This window comes from Cynocephalus volans, chromosome 11 (genome assembly GCF_027409185.1).
Source record: "Cynocephalus volans isolate mCynVol1 chromosome 11, mCynVol1.pri, whole genome shotgun sequence".
NCBI lineage: Eukaryota > Metazoa > Chordata > Mammalia > Dermoptera > Cynocephalidae > Cynocephalus > Cynocephalus volans.
The window spans coordinates 92,442,454-92,463,784 of record NC_084470.1 but is presented as its reverse complement, the minus strand read 5'-3'; the positions used below and the strand labels follow the sequence as shown (position 1 = coordinate 92,463,784).

The following is a 21,331-nucleotide window of genomic DNA, read 5'->3' as shown; positions in this document are numbered from 1 at the left end:
CTCAGACAGATGAAGAATGTGCCCACTTAATAAGTAGAAGATACAGTATTGATACCTAGGAGTCTTGATGCAGAATCAGCACTCTAAACCTCTATATTACAATACCTTTCAGTCCCACCAGCAAATACCTTAATAAGATACAGTTCCATTGCTTGTCCCAAATCCCCAACCTCTTCAACTTCAATGCCTACACAAGGAAATTCCTTTCATAACTATGCCTCATGTATTGTACTTACATCTAATATGCCCTTGTCCCCATTTTCTATTTGAGGAAAGTGAGGCTCAGAGAGAAGCAACTTGGCCTTATCACTCAGAGAATCAGTGGTGCAACTACAGATCCAAGGCCAGGGCCTGTCCCTGGAAGAACAGGAGACCCAAGGGGTCCCCCACCCACCCACCTTTTTCCTCTACTCTACCATAAGCACCACCCCCTCACACCCCTGCAATATTTCTCCATCGTTGGAAAATAATGAGTCTCAAAAGCTGGGGCGGGGGTGGAAGGGTGGGTTGCTGCCCCAAGGTCTGGCCCTTAGTTCTGTTAACACACACTCTCCTCTGGCCCCCTCTCCAAAGCTCCTTGACAGTCTGGGTCTGTCACGCTCTCTGAACCCTAACATCTTCCCTCAAGCAGTGACCATCTCCCGCTAGGGTTCTTAGAGGTTTCCAGAGAGGAAACTGAAGGATGGTGACTTAAGGGGAGCTGAGGATCCACTATAGGTCATCTGCCTCTTTAATGTCACCAGGGGGCCAGGGCTAGACCATGTGTGGCTGAGGGAAGCTGGCTCTGTTTTGCAGTGCAGCATTCTCACTGTGCTGTGCCACCCTGCGGAAGCCAAGAACCCTGAGGTTGGGGACACTGCGGATTGGGTCCTGGGCTCTAGCTACAGGATCTTGGCTGAGATTATTTTTTGACTGGGGGTATCGACCTGATGGGCCAGACTCACAGGATCCCAGTGGATCAGTTTGGAAGAAGCAGTTTGGAGGGATGGTCCTTGTGGCTTAGGGAGGGCAGGGCAAGAGGTCTCGCCTCTGGTGAGGAGCATTCCCTGGCCTCCTCAGCCCTGGTCTCAGTCCTTGGGTCTTGAGGAGTGGCTAACAAGGAAACATAGGACCAGTGTACTCACCTCCCCCACCCCCCAAAATTAATCATCCTACGATGTTCATCATAAGGCCGATCGCACCCAGAACCGCAGGGAGGCTGGTGAAGCTGTAGTTATTAATCCTTTCTTTCATTTATGGATCTCAAGGGAAGGCTTGGTCAGGAGAGACGACCCACCAGCGCTTCAGATCTCCCAGCACCGGGTCAAGGTCGGCATGGCAAACAGCCCCACCCCGTAGGTCTCGCGCGATCCCCGAGGATTGGGGGGCAGGGAGGGCGCGGCGCGGCTTCCGGAAGGCGCGGAACCTTCATGCGAGGAGGCTGGGTTGCTGCACGGAGGCTTCTGAGCCTTGGCCCGCGTCCTGTCTGCCCGGCGCCGGAAGTGGTCTGCTCAGAGGCGCCGCCGGAAGCTGCCACGTCCGAGGCCCGGAGTCGCAGGCGCCGCCGCCGCCGCCGCAGCCATGGTGAGTGTTGGGGCTGGGGATGCCGAGCAGGTTCTGGACCTCGGTCGCGGCTCCCACGGGTTCCTTGGCCGCACCGAGGCTCAAACCGCGGGCTGGGGCCGTTCAGCTGCCCTCCACCAGTTCGAGGTTTTAGGGGTTCTGGTCCTGTCCCTGCGGAATTTCCAGAGGGGAAGGACAGGGGTGAGGCCGCGGAGCCTCCGGGAACTCTGTGGAACGCGCCGCTGCCGCCCCTCCTGCTCGTCTCTCTCCTGTCCTTCTTTTCCTTCAAAAATTGAAAACAAAACCAAAAACACCATAGGAGCTACTGTATACTTAGCCCTTAGTAAAGTTCCAAGTGTTGTTCATAATCTCAGCCTGCTGACAGCCTTGTTAGCAGAAGAAGATGCTGTCATTAATCAACACTTTACAGGTGAGGAAACGAGGTCTAGAATGGCGAAGCCTCGTGCACAGCTAGTAAGTGGCAGAGATACGAACCCTCCTAACCATTCCGTTCTGCCACCTACTACTTCTCCCAGCAGAGGTGGCTGAATAGTTCGGCATAGGGCCCCCAGGTATGATGGGCAGTTCAGGAAACTGATGTAAGGATGAGCCGAATGACTCTCTGAGGGCAGAGGCTCAGTTTTTTAAACCTGTGTGGTATCCACAGGATTCATTCACTCCACCCTTACTCATTGAGTGAATGACTGAATGAAAACTAATGGATGGAAGTATCTAGACTGAGCCTGGCACAGTCTAGTAAATGCATGCTCTTAAGCAAATGGGTGTGCCTCAGCAGCAGGTTTGAGGGAACCTGCATGAACCCAGAAATCAGAACATTGGGTTTGGTTCTTACTCTGCAGGCGACTAGAGGTTGAATCACTCACCTCTTTTGGCCTCTAGTTCTGCTGCTGAATAGGGTTGGGGGCGCATATGCTCTGAAATTCAGCTCCTTCTAAGTGAATTTTTAACTCATCAGATTCTGAAGGGTGAATTGTTTTGAGTGCTTCCTTCCACTACTTCACAATAACGCCTGGTGCACAGGAAGAAGTACTCTGAGAGCTTTAAAACTCACACTCAGGGCCAGCCCGCGGCTCACTCGGGAGAGTGTGGTGCTGATAACACCAAGGCCACGGATTCGGGTCCCTATATAGGGATGGCCAGTTGGCTCATTTGGGAGAGCATGGTGCTGACAACACCAAGTCAAGGGTTAAGATCCCCTTACCGGTCATCTTTTAAAAAAAAAAACAAAAAAAACCTCACATTCACATTCTCACTGCTGTTCAGAAGTATATTTCACCAAGCATGGCTGGTAGATGAGAGTGGTCAGAAATAAATGCTGGTTATCACTTAGGTCCTTTGGTAACCTGCTATGAAACTACCTCGCAGTAAACTTTCTTTCTGAATGTACATATTCCTCAGCCATTAGATTTAGGGAGTTCAGTGTCACAACTACTTTATCTTCTAGATAGGCAGCCTGGCAGAGTGAAAAGCTTTGTGGGCTGGTAATTAGGAGGTTAGGGGATGGGGCTCTTTTCCCAGCTTTGCCTTTAACTAGCTCTGTGACTTTGGCAAGTGCTGTCTCTTCTCTGGGCTTCTTCAGTTCCTTAGTCTGGCAGATGGCTCTGCTTGACTCTGCCCTTGGTACCTCCCAGTGAGCATGTGAAAGCATTTTGTAACCTATACAGCTCGGCACATGGAGGAGACTCCTTATCTTCTTTACTTGCCTTTACAGATCTTGGGGACTCACTTTTTAGGGAGTCTAGAATTTGATGAGAGAACTTGTGCTACTTGATGTGTACCTTTTGAACTTCTGTGCAGCTATCCTCTTCCGGTGTCCACCTTTCTGAAAAGTCAAGTCAGACTTTATACCTGTAGGGCTTGTGCTGGAAAAGATGAAATGGGGGGACTGGTAAGAAATGTTCATTCCAAACCATAACCTCCTTTTCAGTCCCCTTTTCTATCCCAAGAATTTAAGAGAATAGTGGTCAAGCAAAGAAAATTATATCCAGCTTTCGTTCATTTATTTATTCATTCAGCAAATAGTCACTGAGTTCCTTCTGTTTGCAAAGCACTGTACTGGATGATTTGAGGGGATTCAAAACTGCAGGTGACTCAGACTATAGCTCCAGGGAACTCACCTTCTAGTGGAGAAGAAAAACAGCTGTGGACAGTCAGTTCTGAAGACATGCAAGACAGTCTAGCCAATTAGGGATCTGAGAATCTTTAAAAAGGGGGGATAATTTGAGCTGAACCATAGAGAATGGGTAGGAAGGTGAAGACCATAACAGCTGTGTTCTAGCCGTATAAGCTGTTTAACCCTAGATCCCCCTAGGTGACAGTACAGGGTCTGCCACAAGTGGTAGACCAGGGAGCAGCCTCAGGAGAAACTTGAATGAAGTCCCCAAGTCTTGGGTAATAACCCTGTTATGCATAAACTGCATGGAACAACATCAGCTCTGTCATCCACAAAGGAGGTCTAGCTCTCTCAGGGTTCCTTCTCACCCTCAATGGTAGCCAGGACTGCTTGCCATCACCCCCACCCCCACCCCATCAAGCTCTCTGAGACCTCTATGTCTTTGCTCATGTTATTCCCTCTGATTGGACTGTACTTTTTTCCCTGTGCCACCTGGCAAATTCCTATCCATCATCTAAGGCCCAGTTCATGTCTACCATCACCCCACCCCCAGACCCCTATATTACATGTAAACCACCATTAAAAGTTGTGTCTTGGCATTTATGGTTATTTATGTGCAGGCTGCTCAAGGGCAAGAAGTACCTCTTTTCTGTGTCTATATCGCCAGTCCTAGGCACAGTGCTGGGCAAAAAGAAGGTACTTAGAGTGAATGTTTACTGAATGAATGAGTGAGTGAACAAACACACACAAGTCAAGAACTTTAGAAACAATTAGTAGATTTAATGAGATGATTCCATTCTAACTGCCCTCAGTTAATTTACCAGGAATATCTTTGGTTCTAGGTGTCAGTAATTAACACTGTGGATACCTCCCATGAGGACATGATTGTAAGTATTCATTTAGCCCTTCCTCAAGGGCCGTGGACATGGGCATTCCTGTGGGAGGGAAGCAGTTTGGGTTTTTCATTACCCCTTTCTGTTGACCATTCATGAATACAGGTATGGATTTTCAGCAGTTGCCAGTCAGGCTATAGCCTAAGGAGGTATGGTCAGTTTCTCAGCAGTGCCCTCTGAGTTGGCAGGGCTATGGCAGTCTCATCATTTTCACCTGGGAGGAACTTGGGAATGGTATGTAGCTCAAGGCTCTCAGTCTTCTGGCCAACACAGTAACCTGCTCTGGGATGATATGCACCTGAGTGGGTGCAGAGGTTTCACAGTAGTCTTCCCATCTGTCTTCCTCCTGCTGTCCCTTCTTAGCCCCATTGGAAAGGGGGTTTAAAAAAAAGAGAGTAGGAAGATGACTCAGTACAAGGCAGAGGGCAGCCCCAGTGAAAGCCCAAGGCAGAGCCACGTAGGACCACCACAGATAACAGGCCAAACAAGTCTCTTTGAACCAGCAGTCTCTACTCAAAGTGTTTCCTGAGAGGCAAACACAGGGTTCAGTGTAAGAGGACAGGGCTGTAGGAGAAGGTCCAAAGGTTAAGGTCTCCAGCAGGAAAACAGACTCTGGTTCACGTAGAGCCAAACAGTGCAGGCAGCCTTTAAGCAAGACCCAGTTGGCTTACAGCATTTCATGCACTCTCAACCTATGCACTTTCAGTTGCTTTTGGGTTTCTGATAGGTTACCTGGTCTCAAAGTTGTATATGATCCTTGGATTCAGTTATACATGGTCTAGCTATAAGACCACACATCCTTAGAGATAGTCCAGCACCGTAGACAAGAAGATCCAATCTGAGACTCCCTAGCCAATGTCTTAACTTTTCTGAGCCAGCCTCAGTTTTCTCGTAGGAAAAATAATGGATATGCTACCTGCTTGTATGGGTTTGGTTTGAGGAATAGATGAGGCAAAGTGGTAATGACGAACGTTTGCGTGCTCACTAAGTATCAGAGCCCATGCTAAGTACTTTTCACTGTGTCTTATTTAACCTTCATAAAAACTCTTAAAGCAGATGCACTCATTAGCCCCATTTAAAGATGAGGAAACTGAAGCTCAAGGAGATTAGGCAGTTTTTCAAAGCTTGCACAGCAAATAAGCTAAGGAGAAAGGATTTAGATCTCTTAGGTACTGTGCCCTGTTTTTTCCCAAAGTGTAACAGCACTCTGCAGGAGACATGCTTCAGAAATACACTTGCAGAGAAGATCTTTCTTCACACCTGCACTGCCTGCCTTCCAAGAAACCAAGGCCTGCTATAGAGGAGGGGGTTAATTTCTAAGGAAGAATCAGGACATTTTCCTTGAGTAGGGAGGTGAGAAAGCAATGTTGAGGAAGACAGAATTAATGCTTCCTTTGAAAGGGTATAATTGCTCCTGATGACCACAGGAGTGACAAGCGATAGATCCTGAAACTCCCCAGGTGGGATAGCTGAGGAAAGTGCCATCCATTGGAATAGACAGAGCCAGCAAGCAGGAGGAACCAGGATGTTCAGCTGGGTGGTAGGCCTCGGCAACTTTCACCCAGATGGACGAGGAAACGTAGGCAGGGGCCAGACCTAGGTCTGGATGGTCCATCAGCATAGAGGAATTTGGTGCATGAGTGGTGGGACCAGTGACACTTAAAGCATTGTTTTCCTTGGTGGGGAACTTGGGGTACTGGGGAAAAGGTCAAGCAGAAACCCAGGAACAGATCCACAAAGGATGCAGGGCAAGGGGTGGAGGAAGAAGCCTAATATCTGAATAGAACCCTGTGTCCAGGCCAGAGGCTCATTGCCTTAGTCCTTTGGCTGCTGCTATAACAGAATACCTGAGACTGGGTAATTTATAGAGCAGAAGTTTATTTGGCTCACAGTTCTAGAGGCTGGGAAGTCTATGCTCAAGTGACCCATATCTGGTGAGGGCCAAGGCAGAAGGGCAAGAGAGCACAAGAGAGCAAGGGAAAGGGGGTCTGAATTTATCCTTTTATCAGAAACTCACTCCCAGGATAATTAACCCACTCCCTCGATAATGGCATTAATCCATTAATGAGGGCAAAGCCCTCATGACCCAGTTACCTCTCAAAGGTCCCACCTCAACATTGTTGCATTTGGAATTAACTTCCCAACACATGGACTTTGGGGGACACATTCAAACATAGCATGCATCGTGGAGGACCTGATTGGGGCCTGCAGCCAGTCAGAGGCCTGCTCCTTTGGCCTGCTGCCAAGCATTAGCCTTGGGTTCTGGGGCTGAGGTGAATGAACCTCAGGGTATCTTCCCTAGTAGCCTGCAAAGACTAAGAAGGCAAGAGGAAGGTGGGGAGTATGCCTGGGAGGAAGGAGGAAGAAGAGGGCTATGCCAGCTTTTTTTCTCCCATACCTACCATACAGAACAGGATTAGAAGGGACCTTCTCTGGAATGTGTAAAGGGTCTTTTAAACCAACTGGGTATGGATTATTTTGTTCCTTTCAGAAAGACATTGCCTATCAGAAGTGAGAATGCCAGCATGCTAGCTTCCTGCCTGATGGTGATGATTCTTTGAGATTAAATTAATTCCAGGTAGATTCTGGTCCAAACTAGACTGGTGACTGCCCTCACCCCACCCCCACCCACCCAGCCTGCATGCTTCCCGAGCTGTCCTCCCTTTGCAGCATGATGCCCAGATGGACTACTATGGCACCCGCCTGGCAACCTGCTCATCAGACAGGTCTGTCAGGATCTTCGATGTGCGCAACGGAGGGCAGATCCTCATCGCCGACCTCAGGGGGTAAGTGTAGGTAAGCCAAGGGAAGGTCTCAGGAATGGTTTGGCTTCTCACATCCTGCCTGAAGCATGGGACAAATGGATGACAGCCCAGATTCAGAGCATCCCCAATGTGTCTTTAGCAGTGAGGACACCTGGATCCCAACCAGTCTAGCTGCCCCCAGCAAATGTCCACAGGGCAATGCAGCTAAGGGCACAGGTGAATCCAGGTGTGATTCCCAGCTCTGCTACCCATAAATATATATACCCACTTGAAGACCTTGGATAAGCAAGGTAGTTTACCTCTCGGAGCCTTCATCTGCTCACTCTCAAAACTGGGCTAATGTGGTACCTCCTTCCCAGGTCATGCATGCACAGTTCTGACACAGTGCCTACCACAAAGCACACCTTCAATGTGGGCAGCCACTGCTACTTTTAGAAGTGGTAAACAGTAATGTTTCATGCTAGTTTAGCGGTATGATCTAAAGCATTGCTCCAGAGCATTACTGGAAAAATAATGTAAGAATGCAATAATAATTTTATAAATGCCAGTGTTCTGCCTGTTTGCCCGTGGCAGGTGTTCAGTGAATATTTACAAGTGTTTGATTTACCATTTCCCTACTAAGATACTTGACAAGGTCCCAGCTTGTTTTTATGGCCACATCTCTACTGCTTTCCCTCACTTCACTGCCTTTCACTTGGTTGTGGGTTCTCAACCTGGGTTCCAGAGATCTCCAAGGGTTTTGTGGATAGAATTCAGGGGTTGGTGAGCTGAGGCAAGGGAAAAAACAATCACGTCTTTATTTCGAGTGACTCTGACGTTTAGCATTTTCTTCAATTATGGAGGTTAGGCCAGAAACCACAGTGGGATTTCTAATACCTGTCACTTTGTCACCAGTAGAAGTCACAGTTATTTTCATCTCACATTGCAGTTCTGGCTATCTCAGAATATCATTTATACTCATCATGACTTTGAAATTACAGTGGTTCTTGGATCTGCCACTAGAATTTGTCACTTGATATGTTAACAAAGAAGCTTATGTATCACTATCTCATAAATTGTTTAACATTTGGATAACTGCATTTCAGTATAATTGGGTTTTCTTTCTTTACTTTTTTAAAAGATGACCAGTAAGGGGATCTTAACCCTTGACTTGGTGTTGTCAGCACTACGCTCTCCCAAGTGAGCTAACTGGCCATCCCTATATAGGGATCCGAACCCGTGGCCTTGGTGTAATCAGCACCACTCTCCCAAGTGAGCCACAGGCTGGCCCCTAATTGGGTTTTCTTTATAAGCCTCGTTCTATGTATTTTGTGTATTGTTCTGACAAGGGGTTCATAACCCTTAACAGACTGTACAAGAAAGATTAAGAACACTGGCAAGTAGATGCTCAGTATGTGTTTATTAACTGAATTTAAAAAAAAAATAAACTAAGTCAGTGTCCATTTGGGGAAACGGGCCTAGAAGTTCCACCTCTTCCTGAGTGTCAAGGAAGACAAAGGAACCAGATGCCTCCTGTGCAGGAGCTCCTGGCTGAACAGAGAGCTACTAGGATGAGGCTTGATTGCCAACAGGCAGAGGCAGTCACATTTGCGGTGACTCAGTCCTTTCTGCTGTTTGTTTTTCTTATGTGACATGTTGGAGGGATAGAAAAAAATCACACTATTCTTATTTGCCTCAGTTAAACTATGCTAGCTGTTGGAAATTTGAGTCTACTCACAGTTTCATTAGCGGCTCCTTTGTAGGGACTGAGAATGTACCGTTGTTCTCACCAGGGGCAGGAGCAGACTTTTAAGTGTCTGCAGTCCTAGAGTGAGAAGTAAACAAGGAGCAGCACTTTACTAACAGGTGTATAATACTAACAGGTATTCAGTGGTTTTTCTGTTTTCTTGTATCAAGCATTGTTCTAAGCTTTGTACATGTGATACCACAAATATTTAACCCTTATGACCACCCTATGAAAGAAGTTTTATTGATATCTCCATTTTCAGATAAAGAGACGAAGCCATAGAGAGGATAGGATACTTGCCTAAAGTCAAAAGCTAGTGAATGGGGGAGTGGGTTGGAAAGAGCCTGGCTCATAACCACTATACTGTACTGCCTCATGTGTGCCGAGGTGCCAGAGAAGCAGTCCCCACGCAAAGCCTGCCGCAGAGTATGTGCTCAGATGGTACCTGTTATCAGGTGAACAGATAAAGATCAGAAGAGAAGATGAAGACATGCCTCTTGCAATTTAAAAGAGTAGTAGAAAATATAAAAGTGAAACAGATACGGGCTCTTTCAGAAGTTGACCAACTAGAAGGATAAATAGTGATTTCATCTACAGATATTTACTAAGGACTTACTGGTGTAAATCCTTGGTTGATTAATGACTGTGCTGATGACATAGACATAAGCAGTGCTGCCTGCAGTCTGGGGCTGGTGAGGTTTCTACCTGACCCAGACAGGGAGGCTGACTTAGAGTCCTGACTCTCTTTCAAAGGCTCTGTGACTTCAAGTTGCTTAACCTCTCTGGGCTTCAGAGTCCTCACTATCCAGAGAAGGTCCCTTTTGACACTGACATTCCATAGTTCTCCCTTTTGAAATTCTTAGGCAATTCCAAATGAGACATTGTTTCAGCCTGCCAAGAAAGCTACTCAGTTCTGAACAAAATAGTGCCTGGCAGAGGCACAATGGCTTCCTCTGGCCCGTCTGAGTAGCTTCTCATCCCTTCCCCTTGCAGTCATGAGGGTCCTGTGTGGCAAGTGGCCTGGGCCCACCCCATGTATGGCAATATCCTGGCATCCTGCTCCTATGACCGGAAAGTCATTATCTGGAAAGAGGAAAACGGCACCTGGGAGAAGACCCACGAGCACTCAGGACACGATTCCTCAGGTATACTGAGTGTGGCAGGAGAGGGCTGGTGAGGGGGCCCTTGAGTGAGAAAAGCCTGTGTCCTGGCTGAAGCCCTGGCTCCCTTCCCCTTGTGATGCTTTTCATCTGTCCCTTTGGCTGTGGTTGGCTTTTTTGCTAGTCTGTCCACTGAGGTAAAATACTAAACCTAAAGCCAGTCCAAAGCAAAATGAGAAAAGTAAAGATAACATAGTTAGTTTTTCTCAAGGTTTATTCGTTTTAAGTACCAGCCTTTATTCTCAAATTGTTGTTCTTCCTACTTTTTTCGTTAAGATAGACTTTAGTTTATGAAATGATGATATTAGTAGGTGGTAGGGATTTTTTTTAATATCCTTAATTGACAAAATTACAACTTCCCCCTGGTGATCCCTGCAGTTTTTTTCAAAATTTAGTAAAATGGGAAATCAGAAATTGAAACTCTGGGTCATGCTGTCAGTGCTCATGTGCTTCCCTCCTTCCTGCAGTGAATTCTGTGTGCTGGGCCCCCCATGACTACGGCCTGATCCTGGCCTGCGGGAGTTCGGATGGGGCCATCTCCCTGCTGACTTACACCGGTGAAGGCCAGTGGGAAGTGAAGAAGATCAACAATGCCCACAGCGTAAGTCTAGCCTCTGCCTTCTGTGTAGAGGGTAGCTCTGTTGCCTTGCTATGTTTCTGTTACAGACTCCCAAGAGAGTGGCCGGGGTAGTGTCCCTGCTGTGCGGTGGGGTAGTGTCCCTGCTGTGCGGTGGGCCAGGGAGGGGGCTGCTGATCAGATGTGCTTGGTATAGAGCAGCTTTGAGCCTCTCTGCTCTCTGGTCTGACACCAGACCAGGCTGCACCAGCCTCATTCAGCCACTGGCTCTTCCTTATAAGCTCCCAAGGTGGGGAGAGCTGGGGCACTGGGAAGATGCAGCAGCAGCCTGCGCATCTACCACCTTAGTTACAGATACCTTGGGGTGACACAACCCGCAGTAGTCATTGGGACTCCCCGAGAACCAAGGGGCATTATAAAAAGCTTCATTGGGGTTTAGTTCTCTGTGCTCCTGGTCATTGGACCTTAAGACTGAAACAGTCAAGAAAGTAGTGTGGACAGTGGGGGAAAGCTCACATTTCTCGAGCCTCTACTGTGTGTCATATAATTCTCACAAACATTTGCAAATGAAAGAAGGAACTAACAAAAGTACAGATTTTCAAGGTAAGCAGTCCTGGTCCCATTTTATGATGAGGCAAAGCAAGGCTTTGAAAAAAGGACATGACTTAGAGAAGGCACCATGCCAGGATTAGAACCCTGGAATCTGTGTGCCTTCTCTCTATGTAGCAGTTCTGGTTTCGAAGGCCCAAACACTTCTGAAATCTACCAGGGCCCACAGAAAGAAAAACTAAAGAGGCTGGGAGAAATCTGACCCCTGTGATCCTCGAGGGCTTGCTTCTAGGACGGGGCCCCTCATGAGGAGAAACTGCTGGGAGTGCGATCAAAATTGAGCTGGACACAGGAACAGAAAGAGAAGATATAGACCAACATAGGGAAGGGGAACAGAGCTAGGAACTTCTGAAAGCAAGCTATCACATTTTTTTAACACTATACAAAAACAAAAGAGAGGGTTCTGAACTTAGAAAGGCTTTCCTGAACGTTATTTTATCAGAAAAACTGATCTCACATAAAAATAACAAAAGAATCTGAGGTGAAATCATGTACAAAGTTATTACTATAAGAAAAAAGGGGGCTGGCCAGTTAGCTCAGTTGGTTAGAGCATGGTGCTGATAACACCAAGGTCCATGGATCGATCCCTGTACTGGCCAGCCACCAAAGGAAAAGAAAAGAAAAAGAGAATACACAGAAAGCATCCCTACAGACAATGAGAGCACACTAGGAGGACATGCCCACATAACAGAACTAAACTGTAACCCACTAGAGGTTGCATATCCCTAATCCGAAAATCCAAAAGGCTTCAAAATCTGAAACTTTTTGAGCACTGACGTGACACTAAAAGGAAGTGCTCATTGGAGCATTTTGGATTTCGGATTTTCAGATTAAGAATACTGAACTAGTAAGTATAATGCAAATGTTCTAAAATCCAGAAAAGTCAAAATCCAAAACACTTTTGGTCCCCAGCATTTCAGATAATGGATACTAAACTTTCTCATATTTCAAATCAAGCTGAGTCATTTTTAAAAATATAAACCATGAGAGAATAACATAAGTCAAAATTAGAAAAACTCAGAAATAAGGTGACAGAACTCAGGAAAGTATTAGAAATAACCAAGATCCAGGATTTGATCCCTGTACAGGCCCACCCCCCACCCCACCCCCCCAAAAAAATATGAAAAATTTCAGAATTAAAGACTAAATTAGAAGAAATATAAGAGCAAATAAATGCAACAGATAATGAGTAAATAGAAACAGAATGTAAAAAAAGGAAAATTTTCAAAAGCAAAATATGAGCTAAAGAGGTTTTGAGAAAAAGTGAAGACAGGCAAAGATAATCATGAAATGTGAATAACAGGAGTCCCTGATGAAAAAACAGAATACTAAAAAGCAATTCAAGAAAACTCTTCAAATTAAAAAATGAAAAGATTTGGAACTTGAAATTGAGAGATCATACCCTGTATTTAAGAATATCGACCAAGAATCACTAATAGAAAGACAGTAAGAAACTGGTCTTTAGAGAAAAAGAAAAAAATCCTTTGGACATCTAGGAAAAAATAGCTGTGTACCTTATAAGGGAAAGAAAATTAGATTATCATCAGACTTTTCAACAGTAGTGAATCATACAGAAGAAAAAGGAGTAACACATTTAAAATACTCAAGGAAAGAAAGTGTGAGCCAAGGATTTATCACCAGGAAAATTGACTTTCAAGTTCACACAAAGACTTATACACAGAATTTCATAGCAGCTTTAATAGCCAAAACAAAATTATCCATTTGTCCATCAACACATAAATGGATAAACAAATTGTGGTATATCCATACTTCAGAAATACTAAACAGTAAAGAAAACGACTATTGATACACACATGATGGATAAATTTTAAAATAATTATGCTGAGTAAAAAAGACAAAGTACATACGGTGATTCCATTGATCTAAAATTCTAGAAAATGCAAACTAATCTATAGTGAGCAGATCCATGGTTGCCAAGTTTGGGGGCTGCAGGGTGGAGAGATGGATTACATTACAAAAGGACCCAAGGAAACTTTTGGGAGTGATGGATATGTTCATTATCTTGATGGTGGTGATGGTTTTACAGGATATACTTATGTCAGAATTCATCAAATCATGCATTTTATGTGCAGTTAATGTCAATCATACCATATCAAAGATGTTGTTTAAAATTAACTTTGGCATATAAAGAATACAAACTTATCAGTATACAAGAACCTAGGGACTCTTGTTTCCATGACCCCTTCCTGAGGTTTTCTACCAGAAAATAAGCTGCAGACAACAAAAATGACTAGAAACACATCAACATAAATATACAGTTACTTGTAGAGAAGTAAGACTAAGTGAGGGTCAGAAGGCAGAGTATAATATGTAATGGCTGTATGCTCTGCTAAGGGGGATATAGCACCACTATTAAAAACTGCATGGGAGAGAATGGAGAGAGCATTTGCAAAAACTTTTTAAAATGTTTTTAGTACTCATATTGGCATTAATATTCTGAGACTGTTGTATGTGAAATGAGATAAAATAAGGAATATACGTACAGCAGTGAGCATCCCTATCACCCAGATTACAGTCTTGAAATAGTTTCTCACTAAAAGAAACCAGAGAAATGGCTGATCCTAGGTCTGAGGAAGGAAATGTACAAGATGAGTCTGGAACATTTTGTCACACCAGAGAGGAAAGAAATGATCAAAGCTATACTTTGACATACTAGGGTATGTCAAAAGAGCCAACTTGAACCGGCTCACACTGCCAAGAAGGGTAGTTTGAGTGTCAGAAATGAGAATATTTGCCATGAACTGAAACCCGTCAAATATGCTTAAATCCATGAGTTCATAATGACATTTAAAAGGAGAATGGGTCATCTTTGGAGAATGACAGAACTGGTACAGAAAGAATCAAGCATTTATCCAGCCTTTCCTCTCTGATCCATACCCCTGGGTAATGAAATACAGCCATGCATTGCTTAAAGACTGGGATACATCCTGAGAAGTGTACCATTAGACAATTTCATCATTGTACAAACGTGTATTATGAAAGGGAATGGCGATGAATTTTCCTGTTATCTACACTGGCCACTAGTTGCATGAATGTGGGCCCTCTAATTATGTTACTAAGTCCCTCTGCCTCACATTCCTCACCTGTTAAATGTGGATTAGAATTATACCACTCCCACAAAGTTATGAAAATTAAATTACAGGTAGGAATTATGCCTGGCACTCAGTTAATGCTAGCTAACTGTTAACTATTATTTTGCTATGGGCATGGGTGGGAATCATTTAAAAATGCAAGAATTCTAAGGTAGACAATAATCCTTTCACTTGGTGTCAGACCTAATGTGTAAAATCTTAGCTTTCTATTTTAAAGGGCTGAACTACCCTTGGGAGGGTCACACCATGGGTAAACTAGGCACTCCTCAACATATTTTACAGTAGGTTTGTTTACACCATCACATGAGTAATGCATTGTGCTATGACTTTATGATCCTAGGACATCACTAGGCAATAGGAATTTTTCAGTTCCATTATAATCTTTGTGACCACTGTTGTGTATGTCGTCCATAACTGTAGTTAATGAGGGGAGTTGCCTCTACCTGGAATATTCCATGTAATAAATGACAAAGAAATGATAGAATTAGGGTGTAATCATTTTGCAACCCCCAGTGAATTAAGAGAGGCATAAATTATTTTTTCCTTTTTTTGAGGCATAAATTATTGACAGCTGCTAATGTAAAAGACAACCTGACATGTGCCTCCTGTTGAAAGAACACACTACCACCTGCAGTCTTGCCAGGGAGCTCCCTCCTGAATCTGACAGTCTTGCCTCCAGCTGACAGTTTTTTCAGGAACTCGGGGGAATATAATGAACTGAGTACATAACAACAAAATCCAGACCGAGAGACTACAGGTCAGATGACTCTGGTTCTTCAACAGAAAAATTATAAGGGAAAAATCAGACGACTCTACAAATCAGGAGATATAATAAAAACATTTTAAAAATTGTAATGGACAAGACAAAACGATAGTGTCAAAGGATGCACATTTGGGTGACAAAATGGGAAAAAGACATTAGAAGTCAGGGTTAGGATGGGACATAATGACAGGACCTCTGAGATTGGTGACAGAGTTTTGTTTCTTGATCTGGTATTGAAGCCACAAATTTTTTGCGGTTTTCTGAATCTGTTACTTTAGAATAAAAAGATTTTTTTTCTTAAATAGGTCCCAGTGTGCCCTCCTTTCATGTGTTTAGAAAATGTTGTTTCTTAAATTCCTGAGCATTCCTAATTCCTACTTTAAATGCATACTGCAGAAAAAATGTACACACTTAGGAATCCTTGAGGGAGAATTGTGAGTGGCTAATTCTTGTTCATCACATCAGCTGTCTTATATAACCCAGTCCTGAGCAATGGAAAGGAAATGACAGCAGCCTTGGGTCTGTAGAACCACAGTGTTTTATTGTGGGGCAAAAGGGTAGAGTTACCACGTGTTCCCCTTTTTACAGATTGGTTGCAATGCTGTCAGCTGGGCCCCTGCTGTTGTACCTGGAAGCCTCATAGATCAGCCGTCTGGGCAAAAGCCCAGTTACATCAAGAAGTTTGCGTCAGGTGGCTGTGACAACCTCATTAAGCTGTGGAAGTAAGTGGAGTTGCAGGGACTTCTCTATGAGGGGACATTTCTACCCTCTACCCTACCTATCATGGCTCAGCCACAGTTCACAGGAAACAAGGTCACCTTTATTTTTCCCTACCAGTAAAATATTGTTTCAGTCTATTAGAGGATATACTTTTGAAAAACAAAAACAAAAAAAACTCTTGCCCTTTTTTTCAAGCATGTTTATTGTTCACCTAATACCCAACTGTTGGAGCTAACTTTTTAGCTATGGAGAAAGAGAGCATTTCCTAGAGGATTTCCTTACAGGTGGGGTGAACCGAATAAAATTTTGTAGCCTCAATGAATGAAATAAGAAAGGTGGATTTGCTCCTTGGCCCCTGGCTGAGCCCATGGGGTCAGGGAGGAATGGAGGTGTGGGAAAGGCACCTGGGCCGCTCCCTGCTGGATTCTCCCTCTGGTCTCTCTTGTTAGGGAGGAGGAGGACGGCCAGTGGAAGGAGGAGCAGAAGCTGGAAGCACACAGTGACTGGGTTCGAGATGTGGCCTGGGCTCCCTCCATTGGCCTGCCCACCAGCACCATCGCCAGCTGCTCCCAGGTCAGCTCAGATCTGTGAAAGCACCCATGTTATTTAATCTTGAGTCCCGTCAGCGCTGACAGTCTCCCTAGTGGAAAAGTCCTCTTGGAAGGTAGGCACCTTTGGACCAGTGCAGAGGTAGGAAGGAGCATGTGCAGTCAGGTCACTGTGTGGTGAAGTCTTCATCAGAAGCCACAAGTGGCTTGCCTCCACTGAACTGAAATGATTCCAACAGAACCAGCACCAAGAATGGGGCCAAATTCAGGACCAGTTTCCCCTCCTATACCTTGTGTGGGCAGGGAATTGAGGTGTCCATGTGCAATTCTGAGCATGTTCCCAAGCAATGATCAGGTGGGATGGGAAACTCTAAAACCCCAGAGTCATCTACCTAGCTACCCTCCCCAGTCAGAACATAAAAGTAAGAGCAAGGACATGCCTTTAATGATGTACTACCACCACCCTAGCCAAGAGTTACGGTAGGCCTTTTACGTAGGCTGAGCCTGTTTTGTTTGGTTCTAAATTTAAGAGGGATTTTTGAGTTTAAATTTTCCCTTCTCATTCTCTGAGATTGGTTTTTAGGCAGCTATACCCATTCAGTTGAGAAAGTATAGAGAGCCAGAGGGAAGTGATTCAGCAGACATGAGGAAAACCCCAGAGAAAATTCAAGTAGGCAATGCAGACAAAGTTCTTATTGGAAACCAAGATGAGAAAAGGAAACTGGGAGACTCTTGACCAGTTTAAGTGTGTTCCTGGGGGTCAAGGGACAAAAGCAAGGGTGCTGGGCTAGAAACTGGTCGTCAAAGCTGTCCTTAGGTATCCTCAAGAGGTCCTTAGGTATCCTTTGCTCTGAATTACCCACCCTATTCCTGAAGAAAGGTCCAATAGGGCTCCAGATTGGGAGGACGTTGCATATGCAGGATCCTTGCCCTCCCATTTCCTGACTCTAATCTGTCTTTTCCTAGGATGGTCGTGTGTTCATTTGGACCTGTGATGATGCCTCAGGCAATATGTGGTCTCCCAAGTTGCTGCACAAGTTTAATGATGTTGTGTGGCATGTGAGCTGGTCCATCACAGCCAACATCTTGGCCGTCTCAGGCGGGGACAATAAGGTACACTCCATTCCCAATGGCATAGTAGACAGGGCCCTGTTGGTCTTCACCTCGCCCACTAGACATTCCATTTAACCACGGGCTTGGAAGGAACCTTAATGAGAACTGCATTTTGAGCAGGTCTCTCAGTTACATCATTAAATCTCCCCCTGAAGTAGTATGTCCCCTGTTCACAGTGAGGAAAGCAGCCAACAGAGGCAACTTGCCTTGGGGCATAGGGTTCACAAAGCTGGTGGGTAACAGAGCCAGTCAGGCCCAGGCCACCACGTCAACCATTTGGTCACCTCATCTTCATGGTAATATTCAATACACTCTGTCAAAAAAGTAAGTATATAAGAAAAAGAATCCATAAACAAAGCAAAAAGATTGGTTTTTTTCTAAAACACTTAAGCATATTTTTAAAAAATCAGTACATTTCGAATACTTTTTGTGCACCCACTGTTTACCTTATACGGCTGTGCAAAGGAAGGGTAAGACATGGAGCCAAAGTGGCCACTGGAAAACTTCATAAAACAAAGACCAGCACAGGGCAGAATAGAGAGCCATGAGGACTGGAAGGATCCCTAACCAAGTCACAATTCAGAGGCAGAGTAAATGTGCTGGGTAAAGCATCATGGGCTGGCCAGTTAGCTGAGTTGGTTAGAGCATGATGTTGTAACACCAAAGAAAAGGCATCATAGCCACTCCATTTGCAACCTACCTGATAAAGTTAGGGATCCTCTGCCTTACAGGAGAGTTGATGGCAGTTGCTTGTTACTTCTTCCTTTCTGCAGGTGGTTTTTTAAATTGTGGTAAAATAACAAAATTTTATCTTAATTTTTAAGTGTACAGTTCAGTATTATTAAGTACATTCACACTGTTGTACAACTGATCTCCAGAACTCCTTTCAGCATGGAAAACTGAAACTCTACACCCAATAAATTATTATTCCCCTTTCCCTAGCAACCACTTTTCTACTGTCTGTCTCTATCAATCTGACTATTCTAGGTACCTCGTATAAGTGAAATTATATATTACTTGTCCTTCTGTGACTGGCTTATTTCACTTAGCCTATTGTGAATGCTGCTGCTTTGAACATAGGTATACAGATATCTCTTTGAGACTCTCTAAGCAGCTTTTTTCTGGCCTAGGGTCCGATTCATCTACAGTGGTCCCAGAAAGATCTAGCAGGCCCCATCTCAAAGCCATAGAATTTTGGAGCTGGAATGGCCCTCAAAGGACAGCTAATCCAACCTCCTTTATTTCTGGTGAATATCAGAGTCAGGACTAAACCCACATTTGATGGCACCCAGGACAGGCCAAGGGACCCAGACTTGCCTCAAGCAGACCTGCAGTGATTTTTACAAGGCAGTAAGCAAATGCCTGGTTGAATATTCTGTGTTTGGGGGTCTGCTGTCACTAATGCCTTTAGGCTTCTTACTCTTTCCTTCTTTATAAGCCTGTTTCCTACAAAGGGCTCAACTCTACTATCTCCATAGCACCCCTCTGCTAAAGGATTTAGTATGTTTTCAGTCCCAGAGCATCCTGCACGGTGCGTGTTTAGTGAATAAAGTTTGTCCCTAAAAGGAGTTCTTAAAATCATTTTTATTTTATCAAATTAATACTTGTACATAGTTTTTAGATGATATTTTTAAAATGCAGTCTCCTAATTTCACTCTCTGGGGGCAAACCTTTTCAGCTCTTCACTATTTCTTCTTTAGTTTACTTCAGTGTAAAAATAAGGTGCTTATTGATCTGTCATCTTCCTCTACCATAGTAATTCTCAAATTTTTTTAGCATTATTAAACTTGTTAAAACACAGATCACCAATCCCACCCACAGAGCTTCTGAATCACTTGGCCCAGAGCCCAAGAATTTGCAGTTGTAACAAGCTCCCAGGTGATGTGGACGCTCTGGTCTGGGGACCACACTCTGAGAACTTCTGCTCTCTGCTACCCCTTGTCCACTCACTGTAGCTGTATCTGCTGGCATCTGTATTTACATCATCATCATTCACAACTGCTGTTATTTCTACTCTGTTTTTCTTTATCTGTGGGAGTTTTTGTTCCTTTACTTTCATTTTAATGGGATTCCAGAGGGAGAACCAAGGTAAGTGGTCTGTTTACCCACAAGCCTCTGAGCAGTGGTTCTTGATGGGGAAGTGGGTCTCATTTAGAGGACCCAGTGAGAGGACAGTGGAGGGAGGGAGCACAGACCTGTGACATTTGGTGTGTGCACTGCCTTACAGGTGACCCTGTGGAAGGAGTCGGTTGATGGGCAGTGGGTGTGCATCAGTGATGTCAACAAGGGCCAGGGCTCCGTGTCAGCTGCAGTCACAGAGAGCCAGCAGAACGAGCAGTGACCAGACAAGCAGGGTCTGGCCCCCGCACCTGCCTACTCCAGGACTGCCCCTTCCTGGGCCAGTTGACCAAACACCTGGGAAGAAGAGCTCTCAACTCCAACAAGTAGTTACAAATGCAACCACAGATTGATCATCTGCCTTAACATGATTTGATATGGTTTGTAATTTACTGTCTAGCTGAGGACACTCATGAGGAAGAAACTACAAATGATCTTCAAATCTATTATTTTCGAATATTTTGGGCCATTTTTATGTACCTTTGGGTTCAGGCATTATTGAGGGGGAGGTTCCAAAGTAATTAAATAAAATCACATTGCTTATAATTCTTGCTGTATTATTGTAACTACACTCCACCTAGAAAGCTGGTCTGTTGCTGTGTAAGCATCATTGAGATTCAGTTGATACTAAAGGCACCATACAGAGCACTATAAAAGGAGTGCTTCAGTGACAAGAACTGTAGCTCTGGCCCTACCACTTATCCTCTCTGGGTACACATCCTCCTCTGTAGACTAGGACTAGTACAGTCCGCCCTCCAGGATGGCTGCAAGACTCAAATGAGCTAATTAAGGCATGGCACAAAATGCCATGCCAATGCAAGGTAGTAAATTAACTGAATGCTGATAGGCAAGAGGCTGGCCAGGAAAGTGGGCACAATTCATTCAGTTTATTGACCCTGTCAGGGAAAGGAGGGGCCTGTCATGGGAGACAAGTTCTTGTCCTAATTGACCCTGAGCCAGGTATTACCTCTCAGCAGAGGCTCTGGGACCCTTCCTCAAGTCACAACAGTCACTAACTAGCACTCACTGAGACCTGCTGTAAGCCAGGCACTACACTTGGGATGTTCACACATTGATTCATTCAAGCAACACAGCAAACCTGTATAGGTATAGATCCCTAATTCACTGATGAGGAAACTGGCATGGAAGGTAGAAGCCCTGCACAGGATTGTCCACAGCCAAGTGGCAAAGCCAGTGTTTGAGTCCTGATCCATTTCCAAAGTTTGTCCTCTCCACTGAAGAATCAGGGACCAGGTACTGGAGCTCCTCAACTGTATCTAAGGGTGGTGCTTGCACCAAACCTTTATATGAAGGTACTTAGATAAGAAGGCAGATCACTTGCCTCAGTAAATGGTGCACAGGTAGATATGGACCCCTATTCTTGTATCTACTCTTTTACCCTCCTTTTCAGCAGCAAAACTCATCTTTTCAAAGTAAATATTTGATTATAATACATAAAATGGAAAAAAAGTGGAACTGCTTTGGTGGAAGTAATGAAAGAGAGGCCATGGCCCAGGCCTTCAGAGAACAGTGTGAAAATGGCTGCTGCC

The 21,331-nt window shown here is 44.7% G+C and overlaps 1 protein-coding gene across 2 annotated transcripts; it reads left to right on the top strand.

The window, feature by feature from the left end:
• Positions 1-1,484: 1,484 nt before the first annotated feature.
• SEC13 (SEC13 homolog, nuclear pore and COPII coat complex component) lies at positions 1,485-20,327 on the top strand. Of its 2 annotated transcripts, XM_063114590.1 has the most exons (9): positions 1,485-1,563; positions 4,519-4,563; positions 7,240-7,355; positions 10,054-10,205; positions 10,688-10,821; positions 15,871-16,004; positions 16,452-16,575; positions 17,517-17,663; positions 19,891-20,327. In XM_063114590.1, exons 1-9 carry the CDS (start codon positions 1,561-1,563, stop codon positions 20,002-20,004), a joined length of 969 nt encoding a protein of 322 aa, XP_062970660.1. In that variant the 5' UTR covers positions 1,485-1,560; the 3' UTR covers positions 20,005-20,327. The 2 variants fall into 2 exon arrangements, with proteins under 2 accessions (XP_062970660.1, XP_062970661.1); XM_063114591.1 differs by lacking the exons at positions 1,485-1,563; positions 4,519-4,563 and having other exon boundaries at positions 7,288-7,365.
• Positions 20,328-21,331: the final 1,004 nt, after the last annotated feature.

Bases quoted from the DNA above. Each gene is read 5' to 3' on its own strand.
- SEC13 (XM_063114590.1), top strand. The intron at 4,564-7,239 runs GTAAGTATTCAT...CTCCCTTTGCAG, and splicing joins CCTCCCATGAGGACATGATT to CATGATGCCCAGATGGACTA. The intron at 17,664-19,890 runs GTACACTCCATT...ACTGCCTTACAG, and splicing joins TCTCAGGCGGGGACAATAAG to GTGACCCTGTGGAAGGAGTC.